The sequence below is a fragment of the Lynx rufus genome, unplaced genomic scaffold (genome assembly GCF_022079265.1).
Source record: "Lynx rufus isolate CCGP_SWC_20201006 ecotype Redwood Valley unplaced genomic scaffold, mLynRuf1.p SCAF_4, whole genome shotgun sequence".
NCBI classification, from domain to species: Eukaryota; Metazoa; Chordata; class Mammalia; order Carnivora; family Felidae; genus Lynx; species Lynx rufus.
The window spans coordinates 148,097,969-148,115,381 of NW_025814856.1; the positions used below are offsets into that span (position 1 = coordinate 148,097,969).

Consider the following 17,413-nt stretch of genomic DNA (forward strand, 5'->3'; position numbering starts at 1 on the left):
TGAGATGGCAAACATAATTGATAAATGTATGTGTTCTGACCATTCCACCGACCAGCTGTTCCCTCACCTCTCTCACTTTCCTTGGATCTCCTGATTCCCCGAGATATAACAATATTGAAATTAGGCCAGTTGATACCCCTACAAAGGCTTCTAATTGTTTGAGTCAAGGGAAGAAAGATAGGCCTCTTTTGCCGAACAGCCAGGTTGTGAATGCGGAGGAAATGTTCTTGGGAGAAATTAAAAGTGTGCCTCTGGTGAACACATGAATGATGAGAAAGCAAAACACCTGATGGAGAAAGTTTTAGTGGTTTGAATAGAAGATCAGACCAGCCACAATATTCCCTTAAGCCAGTGCCTGCTCCAGAGCAAGGCCCTGATTCTCTTCAATTCTGTGAAGGCTAAGAGCTGAGGAAGCTACAGAAGGAAAGTATGAAACTAGCAGAGGTTGGCTCCTGAGGTTTAACATAAGAAGCCATCTCCATAACCTAAAAGCACAAGGTGAGGCAGCAGGTGCTGATGTAGAAGCTCTAGCAAGTTATCTAGCAAGATCTAGCTATGATCATTAACAAAGTTGGCTACACTGAACAGATTTTCATTGTAGATGAAACAGCCTTCTATTGGAGGAAGATGCCATCGAGGACTTTCATAGCTAGAGAGGAGAAGTCAGTGCCTGGCTTCAAAATTCAAAGGGACAGGCTGACTGTCTTGTTAGGGGCTAATGCAGTTGATGACTTTAACTTGAAGACCATGCTCCTTTACCATTCTCAAAATTCTAGGGCCCTTAAGAATTATACTGAATCTGCTGTGCCTGTGCTCTGCAAATGGAACAACAAAGCCCAGAACACAGCACATCTGTTTATAACATAATTCACTGAATATTTTAAGCCAACTGTTGAGACCTACTGCTCAAAAAAAAAGATTCCTTTCATTCTAGATGCCATGAAGAGCATTCAGATTCGTGGAAAGAGGTCAAAATACCAACATGAATGGGAATTTGGAAGAAGTTGATTCCAACCTTCCTGGATGACTTTGAGGGGTTCAAGACTTCAGTGGAGGAAGTAACTGCAGATGTGGTAGAAATAGCAAGAGAACTAGAATTAGAAGTGGGACCTGAAGATATGACTGCATTGCTGCAATCTCTCATGATAAAGTGGTTTCTTGAGAAGGAATCTACTCCTGAAACAGATGCCGTGAAGATTGTTGAAATGACAACAAAGGATTTACAGTTATTGCATAAACTTAGTTAATATAGCAGTGGCAGGGTTTGAGAGGATTTACTCCAATTTTGAAAGAAGTTCTAATAGGTAAAATGTTAAACAGCATCATGTGCTACAAATAAATCATTCATGAAGAGGAATCAGTTGATGCAGCCAATTTCATTACACTTGAACCTTTACCAGCACGAGGATTCAACCCACACACAGTTGGAAATCTGTGTATAACTTGGCTTCCTAAAAACCCAACATCTGTGGCACTTAGGTGGCTCAGTTGCTTAAGGTTCCGACTCTTGATCTCAGCTCAGGTCTTGATCTTAGGGTCATGAGTTCAGACCCTGCATTGGGCTCCATGCTGGGTATGAAACCTACTTAAAACAAAACAATCCCAGGAAAAACCCAACTACTAATAGCCTACTATTGACCAGAAACCTTATCAATGACATAAATTGATAACAAAAAAAGTTGATTCACACATATTTTGTATGTTTTATATATTATTTACCATATTCTTACAATAAGGTAAGATAGAGGAAAGAAAATAGTACGAAAACCATGAGAAAAGAGAAAATATATTTACCATACTGTATTGTAAAAACTCTGCATTGTAGTGGATCCACATAGTTCAAACCAATACTGTTCAAGGGTCAACTGTATTATCTCATTTTAAGAAATTGCCACAGCTCCCCCATCCTTAAGTAACCACCACTCTTATCAGTTAACAGCCATCAATACTGAGGCAAGCCCCTCCACCAGCAAAAAAAAAAAAATTATGACTTGTTAAAAGCTCAGAAAATGGTTAGCCTTTTTTAGCAATCATGTAGTTTTTGATTAAGGTATATGCATAGTTTTTTTTGACATATTGCTGTTGCACGCTTAACAGACTACCTTATGGTATAAAAATAACTTTTATATGCATTGAGAAGCAAAAGAATTCCTTTGAATCACTTAACTACAATATTTGCTTTATTGTGGTGGTCTGAGGGCGCCTGGTGGCTCAGTTGGTTGAGTGTCTGACTCTTGATTTGGTTGAGTGTCTGACTCTTGAGCTCACAGTTCGTGAGATTGAGCCCATGTCAGGCTCTGTGCTGACAGTGTGGAGCCTGCTTGGGATTCTCTCTCTATCTCTGCCCCTCCCTCATTCGCACTCACACATCTGTGCTTGCTCGCTCGCTCTCAAAATAAATAAACAAACATTTATATAAAAAAATATTGTGGTGGTCTGGAACCAAACCTACAATATCTCTGAAGCATGCCTGTATTGGGTAAAGAAGTCAATATTGGTGCCTGTGTTTACAGTGATGTTCAGTGAATGGATTTTACCTCTGAATTTTTCAGTTAGTAGATGATTCCTGGTCCAGAAATCAAGAGAATTATACTTTAGTCTAGAATTTGCTACCAAGTAGATGTGTGAACATGAGAAAAATGGTTTTTTTCATGTTTCCAGGTGGTCTTAGTTTTGGTAAAGGAAGTGATTTCAGTAGAGCAGGGTAGGGGGTATTATTTAGTGTTTTCAAACCGGGACCTTTTTGTTATAGAGTATCTGCACGTTTTGCTTCAGGAAACACTGGCCTAGAGAATCCTGCTCTAATATTCTGTGATTACTGCATAAGTGGATATTTTACAAACACAGGCGCTTCAGAGAACTACCTGCCCAGAGCAACTAAGGAAATTACTCTTTTCTTTTTTTAAGAATTTGTTTTTAATTATTTTTGAGAGAGAGGGAGAGCACAAGTGGAGGAGGGGCAGAGAGAGAAAGGGAAAGAATCCCAGACAGACTCCATGCTGTCAATGCAGAGCTCGATATGGGGCTTAATCCCACGACCTGATCCCATGACCTGAGCCAAGACCCAGAGTTAGACGCTTAGCCTAGTAAACCACTGATGCACCCTAGAATTTATTATTTTCTAAGTAGAACATTTATATTAAGCAGTAAAACGGAAAGAAATCTGTGAGTTTTTCATTGTGAATAAATAGATGGGATTATCTTCTCTTTCAGACTTTGGTTTGAGCTTTCATATATGCTGTTTGTGTTTCATAACATGAAGTAGGTTGTTCTTAAGTGAGGTTTTGGATCGACACTAAAAGAACATAAGAACTTAATTCTAACAAATTCACATTATTGTATGAGAATGACCAGAACTTTTAAGATTTGATGTGAACAAATTTATAAATTTTTTGTTGGTAATTAGACGTCCAGTTAATTTGCTTGCTAAGTATATAAACATTATGTATGTTATAGATAGAATATATATAAACATTATGTATGTTAAGGATAGAATGCCTTAAAAGTACTGTCTTACAGGTCTTGCGTCTATAAGAACGATCAAGCTGCAAAAGATAATCCAAGTAAAAGTCTTCAGGAGGAAGAGCCATGTCCAAGATTTGCCCATCAGCTTGTATATGATGAATTACATAAGGTACCCTAACTGCATCGGCCTATAAACTTTCCAAGACTTATAATCTGAAAGAATCCCAAAATAGGTTTCTTACTATTTTTAAGTGTATTTGAGTAAAAAGTTATAATACATAGCAGACATCCATAGAATATGTAGCAGACATTCAATATCATTTCTCTCTAAACCCCTTAATAGAATAAACACTTTCCATAGTCCAAAATTCCTGGCACTTATTCTGTTTGCTTTGTAGCTGCATAGATCAGATTCATAGTATAACCTATTATTTCTGCACTACGAATACCCAAGTAAAAGATGTACAGTTTTTAGCATTAGGATACCTTGTCCCATGATATGAAAAAGTATATGTAACTTCTGACTTTAGATTTTCCCATTGTGTACGAAGTCTTTCTTTTTTCCCCTATGAGTGATGTGTCTTTTCAATTGGCCTCATGAAAACAGTCTTGTATTCTGAAGTTTTAGAGTCACTAAATGTTGAGTGGTTTCTTTAAACTATGTCTCCCTTAAACTTTACATGTAGTTCAGTGAATGTTTTCAAAATTTCAGGAACTGCTTTAACACTTTGTATAAGTACAGAATATCACTAAAATTATAATAGTGAAATCATTATTGTATTCCTTTTTCATTTCCTTTTTTTGGTATTGAATAATATAATATTTTAAAAAGTATCACCGATTATATACATCATTTAATATTTGGCAGTAAGCCTAAAAAAATTAAGATGCTAAAATTTAAAAAGTTTCTAGTTACTCTTGACCTTCAGTGATTCAACATGTGTGTCAGAGTTTTATTAAACCTCTTGTTTGTTATTATGACCAGCACTTGTTTAAATTAATAATCCCCATATTTATTGCCCTAAATAAACTCTGTATCTTGGATTAGCTTCTTACTGTCATTGCTTTTGCTTCAGGTCTTCCATTGTCAGTAAAATTGTGGTAATACAACTCATTTTAACATAAAATGCAGAGTATTTAAGGAAGTAGCCATAGGATTTTAAAGTAAAATGGGAACAAGAAAAATCAAAAGAAACATTTGGTAGAAATGCAGTAATGTTTTACTACTGTTACACACGGCTACCAAAGTGAAGAAATTTTATTAGGACTTCCGTAGCTTCTTGAGTATGCTTGCATCTTAAAATGTGGCTTGTTTTGTTTATTATAGGTTCACTATTTATTTGGTGGGAATCCAGGAAAATCTTGCTCCCCAAAGATGAGATTAGATGACTTCTGGTCACTGAAGTTATGTAGGCCTTCAAAAGATTACTTACTGAGGCACTGCAAGTACCTGATAAGAAAACACAGGTATAAAAATAATTCACTGAAAACTTTTATTTAACATTATCAGCTACTGTTGGCATTACCTAAATTTTGAAGATATGACTTTGTCTCTGGAAATTTAGTAATATGACAGTGTACGTACTGTGAAGATCATGAGTTTTATAACTACCCTGTTGTTTTCCTTATTTTTGCTTTCCTCTTTCAAAGGAAGATACAAAGTGAAAATACGTACTGATGCTAAAATTTTCTAAATATAGAACAAGGAAATTTTGAAACTGTTAAATGGAAGAAATTTCTATGAAGGTGATGAGCCTAACCTTCCAGTAACTACTCACGGCCTAATCACTACAAATCACATCAGTTCTAGATTCTTGCTGTATGCCTGGCCTGTTGATAGCTTTCTTAACAGTGGATGTGATGGTATGGTTGACTAAATGGTATCTAATCTGGTGTTTCACAATACAACTTCAAATATGATTGTGATTTTACGTCAATTATCTTTGCCATTTAATTGTAAAATCATGTCAGCAAACATTTTCATATATATCTCCTGGTCATGTTTGCTTTTTAGTAGTGAGTGATAAGCTACAGAAAAATGTAGAAAAGCATGTGTGTCCTTTTGGTTATTGATAGTGTTCTGTGGTACTAAAAATTTATAGTTTGGAAAGAGTTTAGACTTTGATGATAATAGCTACTGTTTATTGAGCAATTTTTGTGTGCTAGATCTTGTATATTATTCCTATAATAAGGTAATTGAATAAGTTCTGTTATTATCACTATTTTGCAAAAGAAAAAATGAGGTGTTTTTAAATGGGTTATCTAATACATCTAGGATCACTCAGCCATAAGTGACACAGCCAGGTTGTGATCCGACTATTGTAACTCCAGAGTTCATCACCTTACTGCCACTGTGACTACCACACATGCATACACAGATGTCTTTGTGTACACTTATATACACAGACACGTTCAGATGTCTGTTATATATAATGTATTTATGTTTTGTATAGAATATAAGTAGGCATAAGTTATTAGACTGTTTTCCTTTATCATATCATGTTTACTTACTGTTCCTTTCTCTGCTTTCCCAAGTTGTGCTTGAGAGGAAAATTAGTAACAGAAGCTAGGTATTCTGTTACTTTGGCATTACTGTGAATAAATAGTTTATTTCCTATAGAATCTACAGGAGAAAGGGTCTGAATCTTCACATTGGCTGGATGACAAGAGATAAATTCTGTTTTATTAATAAGATTTAATGAGGCACTGTCAACTAATGTTTACATTGCTAAAATGTTATTCCTTAATATTTTACTTAATGTTAAAGTTAAGTTTTTATAAGGATGAGACAAATTTGGGGAAATTTTAGTGTTCTTTTTCTACTACATATATAACAACTGGTAATTGGAATATTAAGTTAAGCTCTTTTTAAAAGACTTCCTGACCAAAAGCCCATTAGAAATTAAAGGAGATTTTTTTTAATGTTTATTTTTGAGAGAGAGAGAGAGGTGTGAGCTAGTGGGGGAGAGGCAGAGAGAGAGGGAGACAGAGGACATGAAGCAGGTCATCAGTTCTACCAATACACTGACAGCAGAGAGCCTGATGTGGGACTCGAACTCATGAGCTGCAAGCTCATGACCTGAGCCAAAGTCAGACACTTAACCAACTAAGCCACCCAGGTGCCCCTAGATTAAAGGAGATTTTTTAGTACTATATGTAAAGAATTGGAACTCACTTTATAACCACTTTCCTCTGGCTTTTAATTGAAAAAAATTAATGCATGGTTAATTTAAAAAAAAAAAGTCCTCTTACCCTTCAAAATAATTGAATCATCATCCCATTATTGAGGAAAAAACAACTTACTGTTTTGTAAGTTTTATATTTGCACACGTGGGGTGCCTGGGTGGCGCAGTCGGTTAAGCGTCCGACTTCAGCCAGGTCACGATCTCGCGGTCCGTGAGTTCGAGCCCCGCGTCGGGCTCTGGGCTGATGGCTCAGAGCCTGGAGCCTGTTTCCGATTCTGTGTCTCCCTCTCTCTCTGCCCCTCCCCCGTTCATGCTCTGTCTCTCTCTGTCCCAAAAATAAATAAATGTTGAAAAAAAAAATATATTTGCACACGTAGATTCTTGTTTTGTTTAGCTGAAAAACAGGAATCATATTGCTTTGAATCTGATTTCTCTTAATGAATGATATATTACAAATATCACCATCTTAATACAAATTATGATTATAATGACTGCAATAGTGTTCTATTTTATGTGTAATTTACTTAACTAGTCTACTTGGATGAAATATTTAGATTATTTCCAGCTTATTTACTATTGTAAGTAATACTGTATTTAATATTTTTATATTCTTCCATCTGTACCCCTATCTAAAAATTCTGTAGGATATTGGTAGAATTGATGAATTATCAGTTGCCCTCCAGAAAGTTAATTTTCATTCCTTCCAGAAATAAGTAGGGTTATTCATTTTCTCACAGCCAAGCCATTTTAAGAAGTATTCTTATTTTTTTAATCTTTGACAGTTGTTTTTCTCTTTTGAAAATATATCAGTTGGGGGCGCCTGGGTGGCTCAGTCTGTTGAGCGTCCGACTCTTGATTTTGGCTCAGGTCATGATCTCACAGTTTGTAGGTTCTAGCCTCATGTCAGTCTCTGTACTAACAATGTGGAGCCTGCTTGGGATTCTCTTTCTCCCTCTCTCTCTGCCCCTCCCCAACTCATGCTCTCTATCAAAATAAACATTAAAAAAAAAAAAAAGAATGTATCAGTGGACAGACTAAATGACAATTTGTGGGAATCTGAAATATTACATATTATGGCATGTTTTAAATTTTAATAAAGCACAAACATCATTGTTAGTGGCTTATGCTGCTAAAAAGGCATAAAAGTAAGGAATGCAAGTGGATAATGAATAAAAGAATAACTGGTAACAAATCATTTAAAACTTTAAATATAGGATAAAAGACTCAAATTTTCTGAATATTAAAATGGTTCATAAATAGTGACTGAAGCTGAGAAGCAACAAGTTTGTGTGACTGAACAAAGAGGCAGCCTTTGAAATTTTCTACATGGGAAAGGAGTATGCTAGCCCATCTCAGAAGGAAACCAGAAAAGCCAGAAAAGGAGCATTTAAGAATATTTAAAGACCCCCCCATCCATTTATATAGATTATTTTCAATTAGAATAGTAATAGTAGCATAAAAATGTGGAGCACAGTATTCTTTTTTTCTGATTGTGAGACTTTTTGACATTAGTGCTGCGAGCTAATGTCTTCTATTGGAAAAAGTACTAGACCTGAACCTTGGATTGATCTTCAAGCCTTGTAACTTAATCTTTCTGGAGATCACTTTGCTCATGTATAAAATGACCAAAGCATTCACCTAAGGGTCTTTATAAACATCAGTGAAACTTTATTTATTTAAGAAAGTTAACTGAGGGGGCGCCTGGGTGGCGCAGTCGGTTAGGCGTCCGACTTCAGCCAGGTCACGATCTCGCGGTCCGTGAGTTCGAGCCCCGCGTCAGGCTCTGGGCTGATGGCTCGGAGCCTGGAGCCTGTTTCCGATTCTGTGTCTCCCTCTCTCTCTGCCCGTCCCCCATTCATGCTCTGTCTCTCTCTGTCCCAAAAATAAATAAAAAAACGTTGAAAAAAAAAAAAAAAAAAAGAAAGTTAACTGAGCACTTACAGTGTGCTAGACATCGTCCTAGGCTCTGTGGATATGTCAGTGAAGAAAACAAACAAAAATTCCTGCCCCAAGTTTCTATTTTAGGAAGGAAGACCGGTAATAAACATAATAAATTTATGTTAATAAGTATAATGAACTAAAACAGGTTAAGAACTATTTTGTACAGATGATTTTTAAATAAGAATATTAGGATAGACCTCACTGCAAAGGTGACATTTGACTAGTGACCTGAAGAACAGGAGGGAATGAATCATGTAGATATTTGAGAAGAAGAGTATTCCAGATAGGTAATAGACAAGCCTCTAGGGTTAAAAATATGCCTGGATTATTTGAGGAATAAATTGAGGAAGACAGTGTGGTGGAAGTAGAATGAGTAGGGCGATTGTGGGAGGAGATGAGGTCAGAGTGATCAGAAGGGGACAGGTGGTGAAGAGTCTTTGGCTTTTACCCTGAATGAAAGGAAAAGCATTGAAAGATTTTATGTAGAGGAATAATAACACACTCAGTCTTCTTTTAATAAAACCATTCTGGGTTTTCTTCCAAAAGAACTGAGTAAAAGGTTGTGGCTGTTTTCACTCAGATGAGGAATTCTTCAGAAACAACAGGTTCGTGTGTTGGGAAAGATGAGTTCAGTTTAGTGCACTTTAGGTTTTAGAGATCATCTGTTAGCATTTGGAGGAAAGGCATGGGCCGATTATTACCTTTATGAGTCATCAACAAGGAAAAGGAGTTTGCTTCAAGAGTGTGAGAAGAGTAGAGAGATGTCAGGCCTTCTCTGAAGAGCATCACCATTTGAGGGAAGGTGGAAGAAGAGACACTCCATAAAAGAGATCAAGAAGGCCCAGTAAGATTCTGGATAAGCTTTGAAGATTGCACCAACAGAATATCTTGATGGATTGGACATGGGTAGGAGAGGAGAGCAGTCAGGGAGCAGCTAGGGCATCTTGAGAATCTTGTCTGCTACTAATTTCAACATACAATAAAAGTCCCATTTTATTTTATTTTATTTTATTTTATTTTATTTTATTTTATTTTATATTTATATTTATTTTATATTATTGTTTTAAGATTTTATCTTTACGTAATCTCTACCCCCAGTGTGGGGCTTCAATTCACAACCCCGAGATCAAGAATCACATGCTCTATCGACTGAGTCAATCAGGCACTCCTGTTTTAGATACTTGAAAAAAACATAGACCACTTTTTATACCAACTCTTAGATGAATTCAGGAGTTTGAGGAACACTGATACATTGCAGGCAGAATAAACAGAAGTTGTTTTATATGAATTGAGTAGAGCATGAAAATTACCTTTTTAATTTAAATTCCATATTAGATACCTAGTATTTCATTATATGAAACCTTACCCTATACTACTGGGCTAGCTTGTTTATTTCTGGTGTTCTTATGGAAAACATTTATGTATTCTGTTTAGTTAAAACATAAATTTAGAGGGAGAGAAGTATATTGTATGCCAAGAAATCTGTCTTTTATTCTTAATGGTACTGCACAATACAGTAAATAAAGTGCCACTATTATTTTTTCTTGTAACGTTCAAGTTTCCAAATTTGTCGATGATTTGGGGGTAGAAAGGAGCAAAAGAAAAGCTTTTTTATAGGATTAATTCCTGTTCCTTTCAGTACAGGGCCCAGTTGTTGGCCTAAATAGAATTCTAGATCGCAGACATAAGTCCAATGATAAGTTTTTGCAGGCTAAAGAAAGCTTAGAAAAAAGATGAGTGAAAACATACCTTCCGGGAAAATGGGTTTCTTGACTGGATTTAATAGGATGGTAGGCACGTTGGTTAGGTTATTTCAGGTAGCAAAGGATAAAGACATTCTTAGGATCCCTCACTAGAAGAGAAATTATTATGAGAATATCCAGAGAATTAAGGCATTCCCTCAGCATTTGGACAGTGAGGCCTAATGGAGAATCACAATTCTAGTGAGGAGCCACTATAATAGCTTTCCTTGTAACTCAGCCTCTTGTCTTTCTGCTTCTTTCCACCTACTTCTCCTGTTCTGCTGATTATTACAGTCTCTGCTTTCCCTAACCTCCTAGCATCCATCCATGGATGGATGGATGGATGGATGGATGGATGGATGGGTGGGTGGGTGGATGGAAGGAAGGAAGGGAGGGAGGGAGGGAGGGAGGGAGGAAGGAAGGAAGGAAGGAAGGAAGGAAGGAAGGAAGGAAGGAAGGAAGGAAGGAAGGAATCGATAGATGTAGCTTCAGTAGATAGGTAGGTAGATAGGAAAAAAGGAAGGCAAAGAGGGATAGGAAGGGAAGGAATCTACCTACCATGTCGTGCCTTCTGTTTACTGACTTGTGTGTTTTGTGTGCCTTTTGTGTCCTTGTGTATCTCACGTTCAGATTCTTTAAGAGAGTACCTTCTTAGAGAGGGCTCCCTGGAGATAGTATCCCTATTGGGAATAATCCTGCCAGGACACTTTATAAACTGATCAAGCTTGAAAGGATTGCTTTCGTCTCAGGTGCAAAACTGGTCTAAACCATTTTGGACAAGATGGTAGAGTGACATGACCTCTGCCCAAGGAGCTCTCTCATCCGAGGGCTTAAAGGCTAACTGACAATCATAGTACTTATCCGATACAATACAGCTGTAATATTTTGCTAGTCTTTGCCCTGCTTGAAATACAGGTATTCTATCACTGAGATTAACTCTTAAAGACAGGAAATTATTGATGCCATCAGCCTGAACACCATTGTGAAAGTCTCATTATTTTCCTCACCCAAATGAAATTGTCTTCTCTACTTATTCTCTATACAATATTTTGAAAAACATCCTAACTTATTAGTTATTAATAAATCCATATAAAATTACAACAATGGGATAGTATCTTATTTAAATAGATAAATAGTCCCAAGCAGACTTTTATTCTTTTGGAGAACTAACGCATTGTTTCTTTTTTAGCTCTTATATTGGCCAAGTTCGTTGTCTGAACCTCAGTTTCTTATCTGTTTTTTAAAAAATGATAATAAAACATCGTCATCGTAACGGGGATAAATGAAGTAATATATGTAAAATACTTGATACATTGCCTAGCATATAACAAATACTTGATAAGTGGTTGCTACAATTGTTATTGTTATTGACTGAGACAGGAAATAATCTTGTTAAAAATATTTGAGCAATTTAAAAAATATATATATATTCAATCAGTGTCCATGATACTCGTGAAAAGAAAGTATACTCATGTCTGTTTCTGACCTGTTAAGGACCTCTAATGGAATGTATATTGCACAAATCTAATCGAGTATTTTTATTTTATCTCTGCTTGTTTCTCATGAAACATATTTGGCTCTTTTGCAGTTTTGTTATGTAAAATATTTGACATGTTCGCTATGTTTTGTAGTTGATTTAATCTTAGCTTGTAGTTTTAAGAAGAGGGTAGGAGGTACTCCTACCCAGTCTCTCGCTCCACAGCTGCCTGTGACCTCCTGGCATCACCATGACATCTCCAGGAACTCCACAGCTGTACTGTCTCCATGGCAGTATTCTTAACTTCTGCATTCCCAAACACAGGGTTTTTTTCTTTTAGATATCTACAGTGACTCCTTAGACACAATATTCTACTCCAGGTCTGAATGACATTTCTGATGTTTTCCCATAACTCCAGACAATTATTGTTCTTGTTTACATTTTCTAGGTTTGAAGAAAAGGCCCAAATGGATCCCCTTAGTGCTCTGAAATATTTACAAAACGATCTTTATATAACTGTGGATCATTCAGACCCAGAAGAGACAAAAGAGGTAAAAGTGATAATAAACTTCAGAAAGTGAGCATTAAAAGAAAAAAAGTCTTTCTAACTCTTACTTGCTGATTTTGCTCTTAGATGTTTAAAGGAAAATGGGGAAAATGGGATGACACTAATACTTTTTAAAATGGCATAGAGCAGGGGGTACGTGGATGGCTCAGTCGGTTGGGTCTCTGACTCTTGATTTCAGCTCAGGTCATGGGCTTTCAGTTTGTGGGTTTGAGGCTGCGTCAGGCTCCACACTGACAGCATGGGGCCTGCTTGGCGCTCGCTCTCTCTCTCTCTCTCTCTCTCTCTCTCTCTCTCTGCCCCTCCCCTGCTTATGCACACGTGCACATGCACAGTCGCTCTCTCGCTCTCTCTCTCTCTCTCGCTCTCTCTCTCCGTCTCTGAAAAAAAATAATAAAGTGGCACAGAGCAGATGAAATAAAAATTGAAAAGGCTTACTTTCATGTGATAACAAAAGGTTCAGGTCACACAGAAAGCCCTTGATCCATTCAGAAAAGGATTCTCAGGTTTAAAATTTTAATTTAGACTTTAGTTTTGTGTGTTGGGAAGCAAATAGAAATTTTTGCTTTCATAGTCCCATGCTTCTTTCACTTAAGGATTACATGCCTAAGTTTGAGTCTTTTTTTTTTTTTTTTTTTTTAAGAGAGAGAGAGTGTGAGCAGGGGAAAGGGGCAGAGGGGGAGAGAATCACACACAGGACTTGATCCCATGACCCTGGGATCATGACTTGAACCAAAATCAGAAGTCAGATGCTCAACCGACTGAGCCTCCCGCATGTCCCTGAACTTTTCTGTTGGTACTCCAAAATCCCTTAAGAGAAGAAAGAAAACTCTCCTCTTTTGTAGGGACAAAGTGAAGAGAGGTTGGTAGGAGTTAGAATCCCTTCTACCTTGATGTCATAGCAGGATAGTTGGACTACATTCTACTGACTTCATTCATTAGGAGTCCCTAACTTTGAGAATTAATAGCAGGTCATTACTTTTCAGGGATTTGTTGTTGTGGTGGTGGTTACCTAATATGGGAGGGAAGAAGATATAATATTTTTAGGGGTAATCTGTACCCCCAGTGTGGGGAATATTTGCTTATCTGTGGTGTGTGAATATACCTGCAGTGAATTTCATAGTCATAGCTGGTCTTCCTACTAACTTCTGAGATTCTTTTGTCACTTTAACTTTTGCCAAGCATCCTTGTTCATAGTTCATCTTGCAACATCTGAACTGCAATCCATTTTACCTTCTACTCACAGAATTGGTGCTGACGATATCTAGTTCTGTCCTTCCCATCTACTTCCCTGTTATCTGTTGTTTCACTTTGGCTTTGTAATAGCAACATCAGGCAGTGCTTTTCTTTGTTCCCCAGTAACACAGGCTTCTGATCTAATGTCAAATCACTTTCAGGTACCAGGTTCATTGTACTTTCAAGCAGTAGAACCTGTGTGTCCTTGGCACCAAAACAAAGAGCTTCTCTTTCATAGTTGCTCTTACTTAGTATTGGTTGTAACCCTTCCCTAGGTGGAGAATCAGCAGAACGCAATTTAGGACCATCTGAAGGGGGACAGTTAATTGTCTTCCTTGTGTCTTCAATCAATTCATGATACTATTTGAAATGGGGAATTATCCCCAAGTAGCAGAATATGTTTGGTTTAATCTGTTATGGCTTATAACTGAACATAGTTGTAAAGAGCCCATTAATGTGCATTGTATTAGACCAGGCATTTGAACGTTATAAATAAATTTCCTTGTGTTTTCTCCATAGTTGTTCTGACATGGCTGTTACCGGGAACATTCATTTTTCTCTTATTTTTTGTTTTGGTTTGTTTTGTTTTCTCTTATTTTTTAAAACCAAGCCAGAACAGAGGCTCCTGGGTGGCTCAATGAGTTAAGCATCCGACTTCAGCTCAGGTCAGGATCTCACGGTTTGTGAGTTTTAGCCGTGAGCCCGGTTCTGCGCTGACATTGCAGAACCTGCTTGGGATTTTCTCTCTGCCCCTCCCCGCCCCCGTTTCTCTTTCTCTCTCAAAAAAAAACCCAACGACTTAAAAACTTAAAACAAAATATTGCAAAGTAAATAAATTCAATTGTGCCAGCTGCAAGTAGGCCAAAGAGAACAGTTCGTTCTTAAAGCTAAGCTAATGGGAAAAGCCAGGACAGGGAGGTATCTTGAGTTCAAATTGAGCCATTTTTTAAATTTTGGTAGCAGGTTTCTCTTTTTATCGCTTCCTCAGTAGTTTCAAATTATGATTTTGTATGCCACAGACTTCCATTCCATTTCTTTTTTTTTTAAAAAAAATTTTTTTTAACGTTTTATTTATTTTTGAGACAGGGAGAGACAGAGCATGAACAGGGGAGGGTCAGAGAGAGGGAGACACAGAATCTGAAACAGGCTCCAGGCTCTGAGCCGTCAGCACAGAGCCCGACGCGGGGCTCGAACTCACGGACCGCGAGATCATGACCTGAGCCGAAGTCGGCCGCTCAACCGACTGAGCCACCCAGGCGCCCCCCATTCCATTTCTTAATAGCTGTATCTGTTAAGAGTTGTTTAGCCCTAGTTGAAGTTAGTTAAAATGATGCTGTGCACATGTGTGTCAGCATCTGAATCACTCCTAAACTTTTTCAAAACAATACCCTCACCCTAAGATGCTCTGTCTGCTCTTATGTAACAGAAAACTGAAAACACTCCTGACATTGAGAATTACTGGTCTGTGAGATTGTTATTTTGTTTTAAAATGTGTGAATGGATTTTGTTTTGGTAAAAGAAATCCCTTGGTGACAGTTCTAGGATATATACTCACAGTATTTGTTAGTAAGGCATAGAGATCTTCGCTCTCCTTATAACATACTGTTCCACTTATCAAAAACAGACCTTACTGGTGTTTTCTGTAGTAACTTGTTTTTGTTCTCTGTGTATTAAATGATTGTATCAGCAACTAAAAGTGGTTCTCTTTTGGGGGGCACCTATTATGATGATGATCATCATTGTGCCTATATTGGAATGATGGTGGATTACCAGCTATATACCAAATAATGATTCTTTGCTTTCCTTCAGTCTCCAGAACATGGATTCTAAATTGGCAATGACGTCCTGATAAACCTTATGAAAATGATATAATTTTCTAGAAAAGGCCCAAGAGAAGGTTGCCTAAATTATTTCTGCCATTTTCAGAAGATTCTATAATAGAGAAGGAATGAGAAAAACAAGTTTTCAGCCAGTATTACACATTTTGTATTAATTATATTTCTACTGAGCTTCCAAAGTACTGGTGTCATTCATTTAACCGATGTGTATTAAGTCCTTACAACATGCCAGGCATTCTTCTAGGCACAAGAGGTACATTAGTGAACCAAGCAAAATACATTCCTGGGTGGTAATTACTACCACTGAGGAAAGACAATAAACTATTATATAGCAAATTGTAAAGTACAGTTTATAAAGTATATAAGTTATATAGTACATTGGAAATAGGTATAATGAGAAAATTAAAAAGAGATAAAAAGGGTAAATAAAGGGAGATCAGAGTTAGAAGGGGTGAGAATTGGGCAGTTGCAGTATTAAGTAGGATGATCATAACAGGCCTCATTTAGAAATGAGCTGCACACAAACACTTGAAGGGTGTGAGGGAGTCTAAGCAGCTAATTTGGGGAAGATAATTCCTAGCAAAGGGAGGGCTAGAACAAGGACCTGAGGGTGGGAACATTCTGGCTTTGTGTAGAACAGCAAAGAGGCCACTGTGGCTAGAGCAGAAATAAAAATGTTCAGAGGAGTCAGAGACGAGGTCGGAGAGGTAAGAGCAGGGATTGGGAAATCATATGGTGAATGACTTCTTAAGTCACTGTTAGGACTTTGGTTTTCACTCTGAATGAATAAGGAGCCAGTTAAGGAGTGATAAGATCTGCTTTATGTCTTACCTAAGATCACTAAGATCTAAGATTATTCTGACTGCTGTATTGAGAATAGACTAAAGGAGAATAAGAATGGAGGCAGAGAGACCTATAAGGGAGACCACAGAAATTCTAAGGAAGGCATTATTGTAGCTCAGACCCAGTAGTAGAAATAGTGAGAAGTAGAGTAGATCAGATTCTCAGTAGATGTTAACGGTGGAATCACCAGTGGGAATGCAAACTCTGGTGCAGCCACTGTGGAAAACAGTGTAGAGTTTCCTCAGAAAGTTAAAAGTAGAACTACCCTATGATCCAGCATTTACACTACTAGATATTTACCCAAAGAATACAAAAATGCTAATTTAAAGGGATACACGCATGCACTTTGATATTTATAGCAGCATTATCTATAATAGGCAAATTATGGAAACAGCCCATGTGTGCATCGATTGATTGTGTGTGTGTGTGTGTGTGTGTGTGTGTGTGTACACGTATACACAGTGGAATATTATCAGCCATAAAAAATGAAATCTTGCCATTTGCAATGACATGGACAGATCTAGAGAATATTATGCTAAATGGATAAGTCAGAGAAAGACAAATACCATATGATTTTATTCAATGTGTGGAATTTAAGAAACAAAACAAGTGAGCAAAGGGGGAGAAAAAGGAGAGGCAAACCAAGAAACAGACTCTCTCTTTTTTTTTTAAGTAATCTCTGCACCCAACATGGGGTTCAAACCCATAACCCAGAGATCAGGAGTCATATCCTCTACCACCTGAATCAGCCAGGTGCCCCAAAAGACTCCTAACTATAGAAAACAAACTAACGGTTACCAGAAAGGAGGTGGGTGAGAGTGGGTTAAGTCAATGATGGAGATTAAGGAATGCTCTTGAGATGAACACGGTGATGTATGGAAGTGTTGAATCACGATGCTGTACACTTGAAACCAATATTACACTGTGTGTTAACTGAAAATTAAAAACTTTTTTAAAAAGTAGAACCAACAGAATTTTATCATCGACTAGATGTAGTGTTTGAAAAAAATGACGCCAAAGTTACTAGCCTTAGTGGATGGAGTTACCATCAACTGAAATGAGAAGGCTGTGGGTCATCCCAGTTTGGGGTGCTCGGTGGGGACTCCTGACTGGGACCAGGA

The 17,413-nt window shown here is 37.4% G+C and overlaps 1 protein-coding gene across 1 annotated transcript in view; it reads left to right on the forward strand.

Moving 5' to 3' along the window:
- Positions 1-17,413, forward strand: part of MKLN1 (muskelin 1) — a 186,907-nt gene that overhangs the window by 152,913 nt on the left and 16,581 nt on the right. Inside the window, exons 14-16 of the mRNA XM_047096606.1 lie at positions 3,520-3,634; positions 4,793-4,932; positions 12,259-12,361. Of these exons, the coding sequence (XP_046952562.1) occupies positions 3,520-3,634; positions 4,793-4,932; positions 12,259-12,361 (358 nt within the window). The remainder of the gene's footprint in view (positions 1-3,519; positions 3,635-4,792; positions 4,933-12,258; positions 12,362-17,413) is intronic.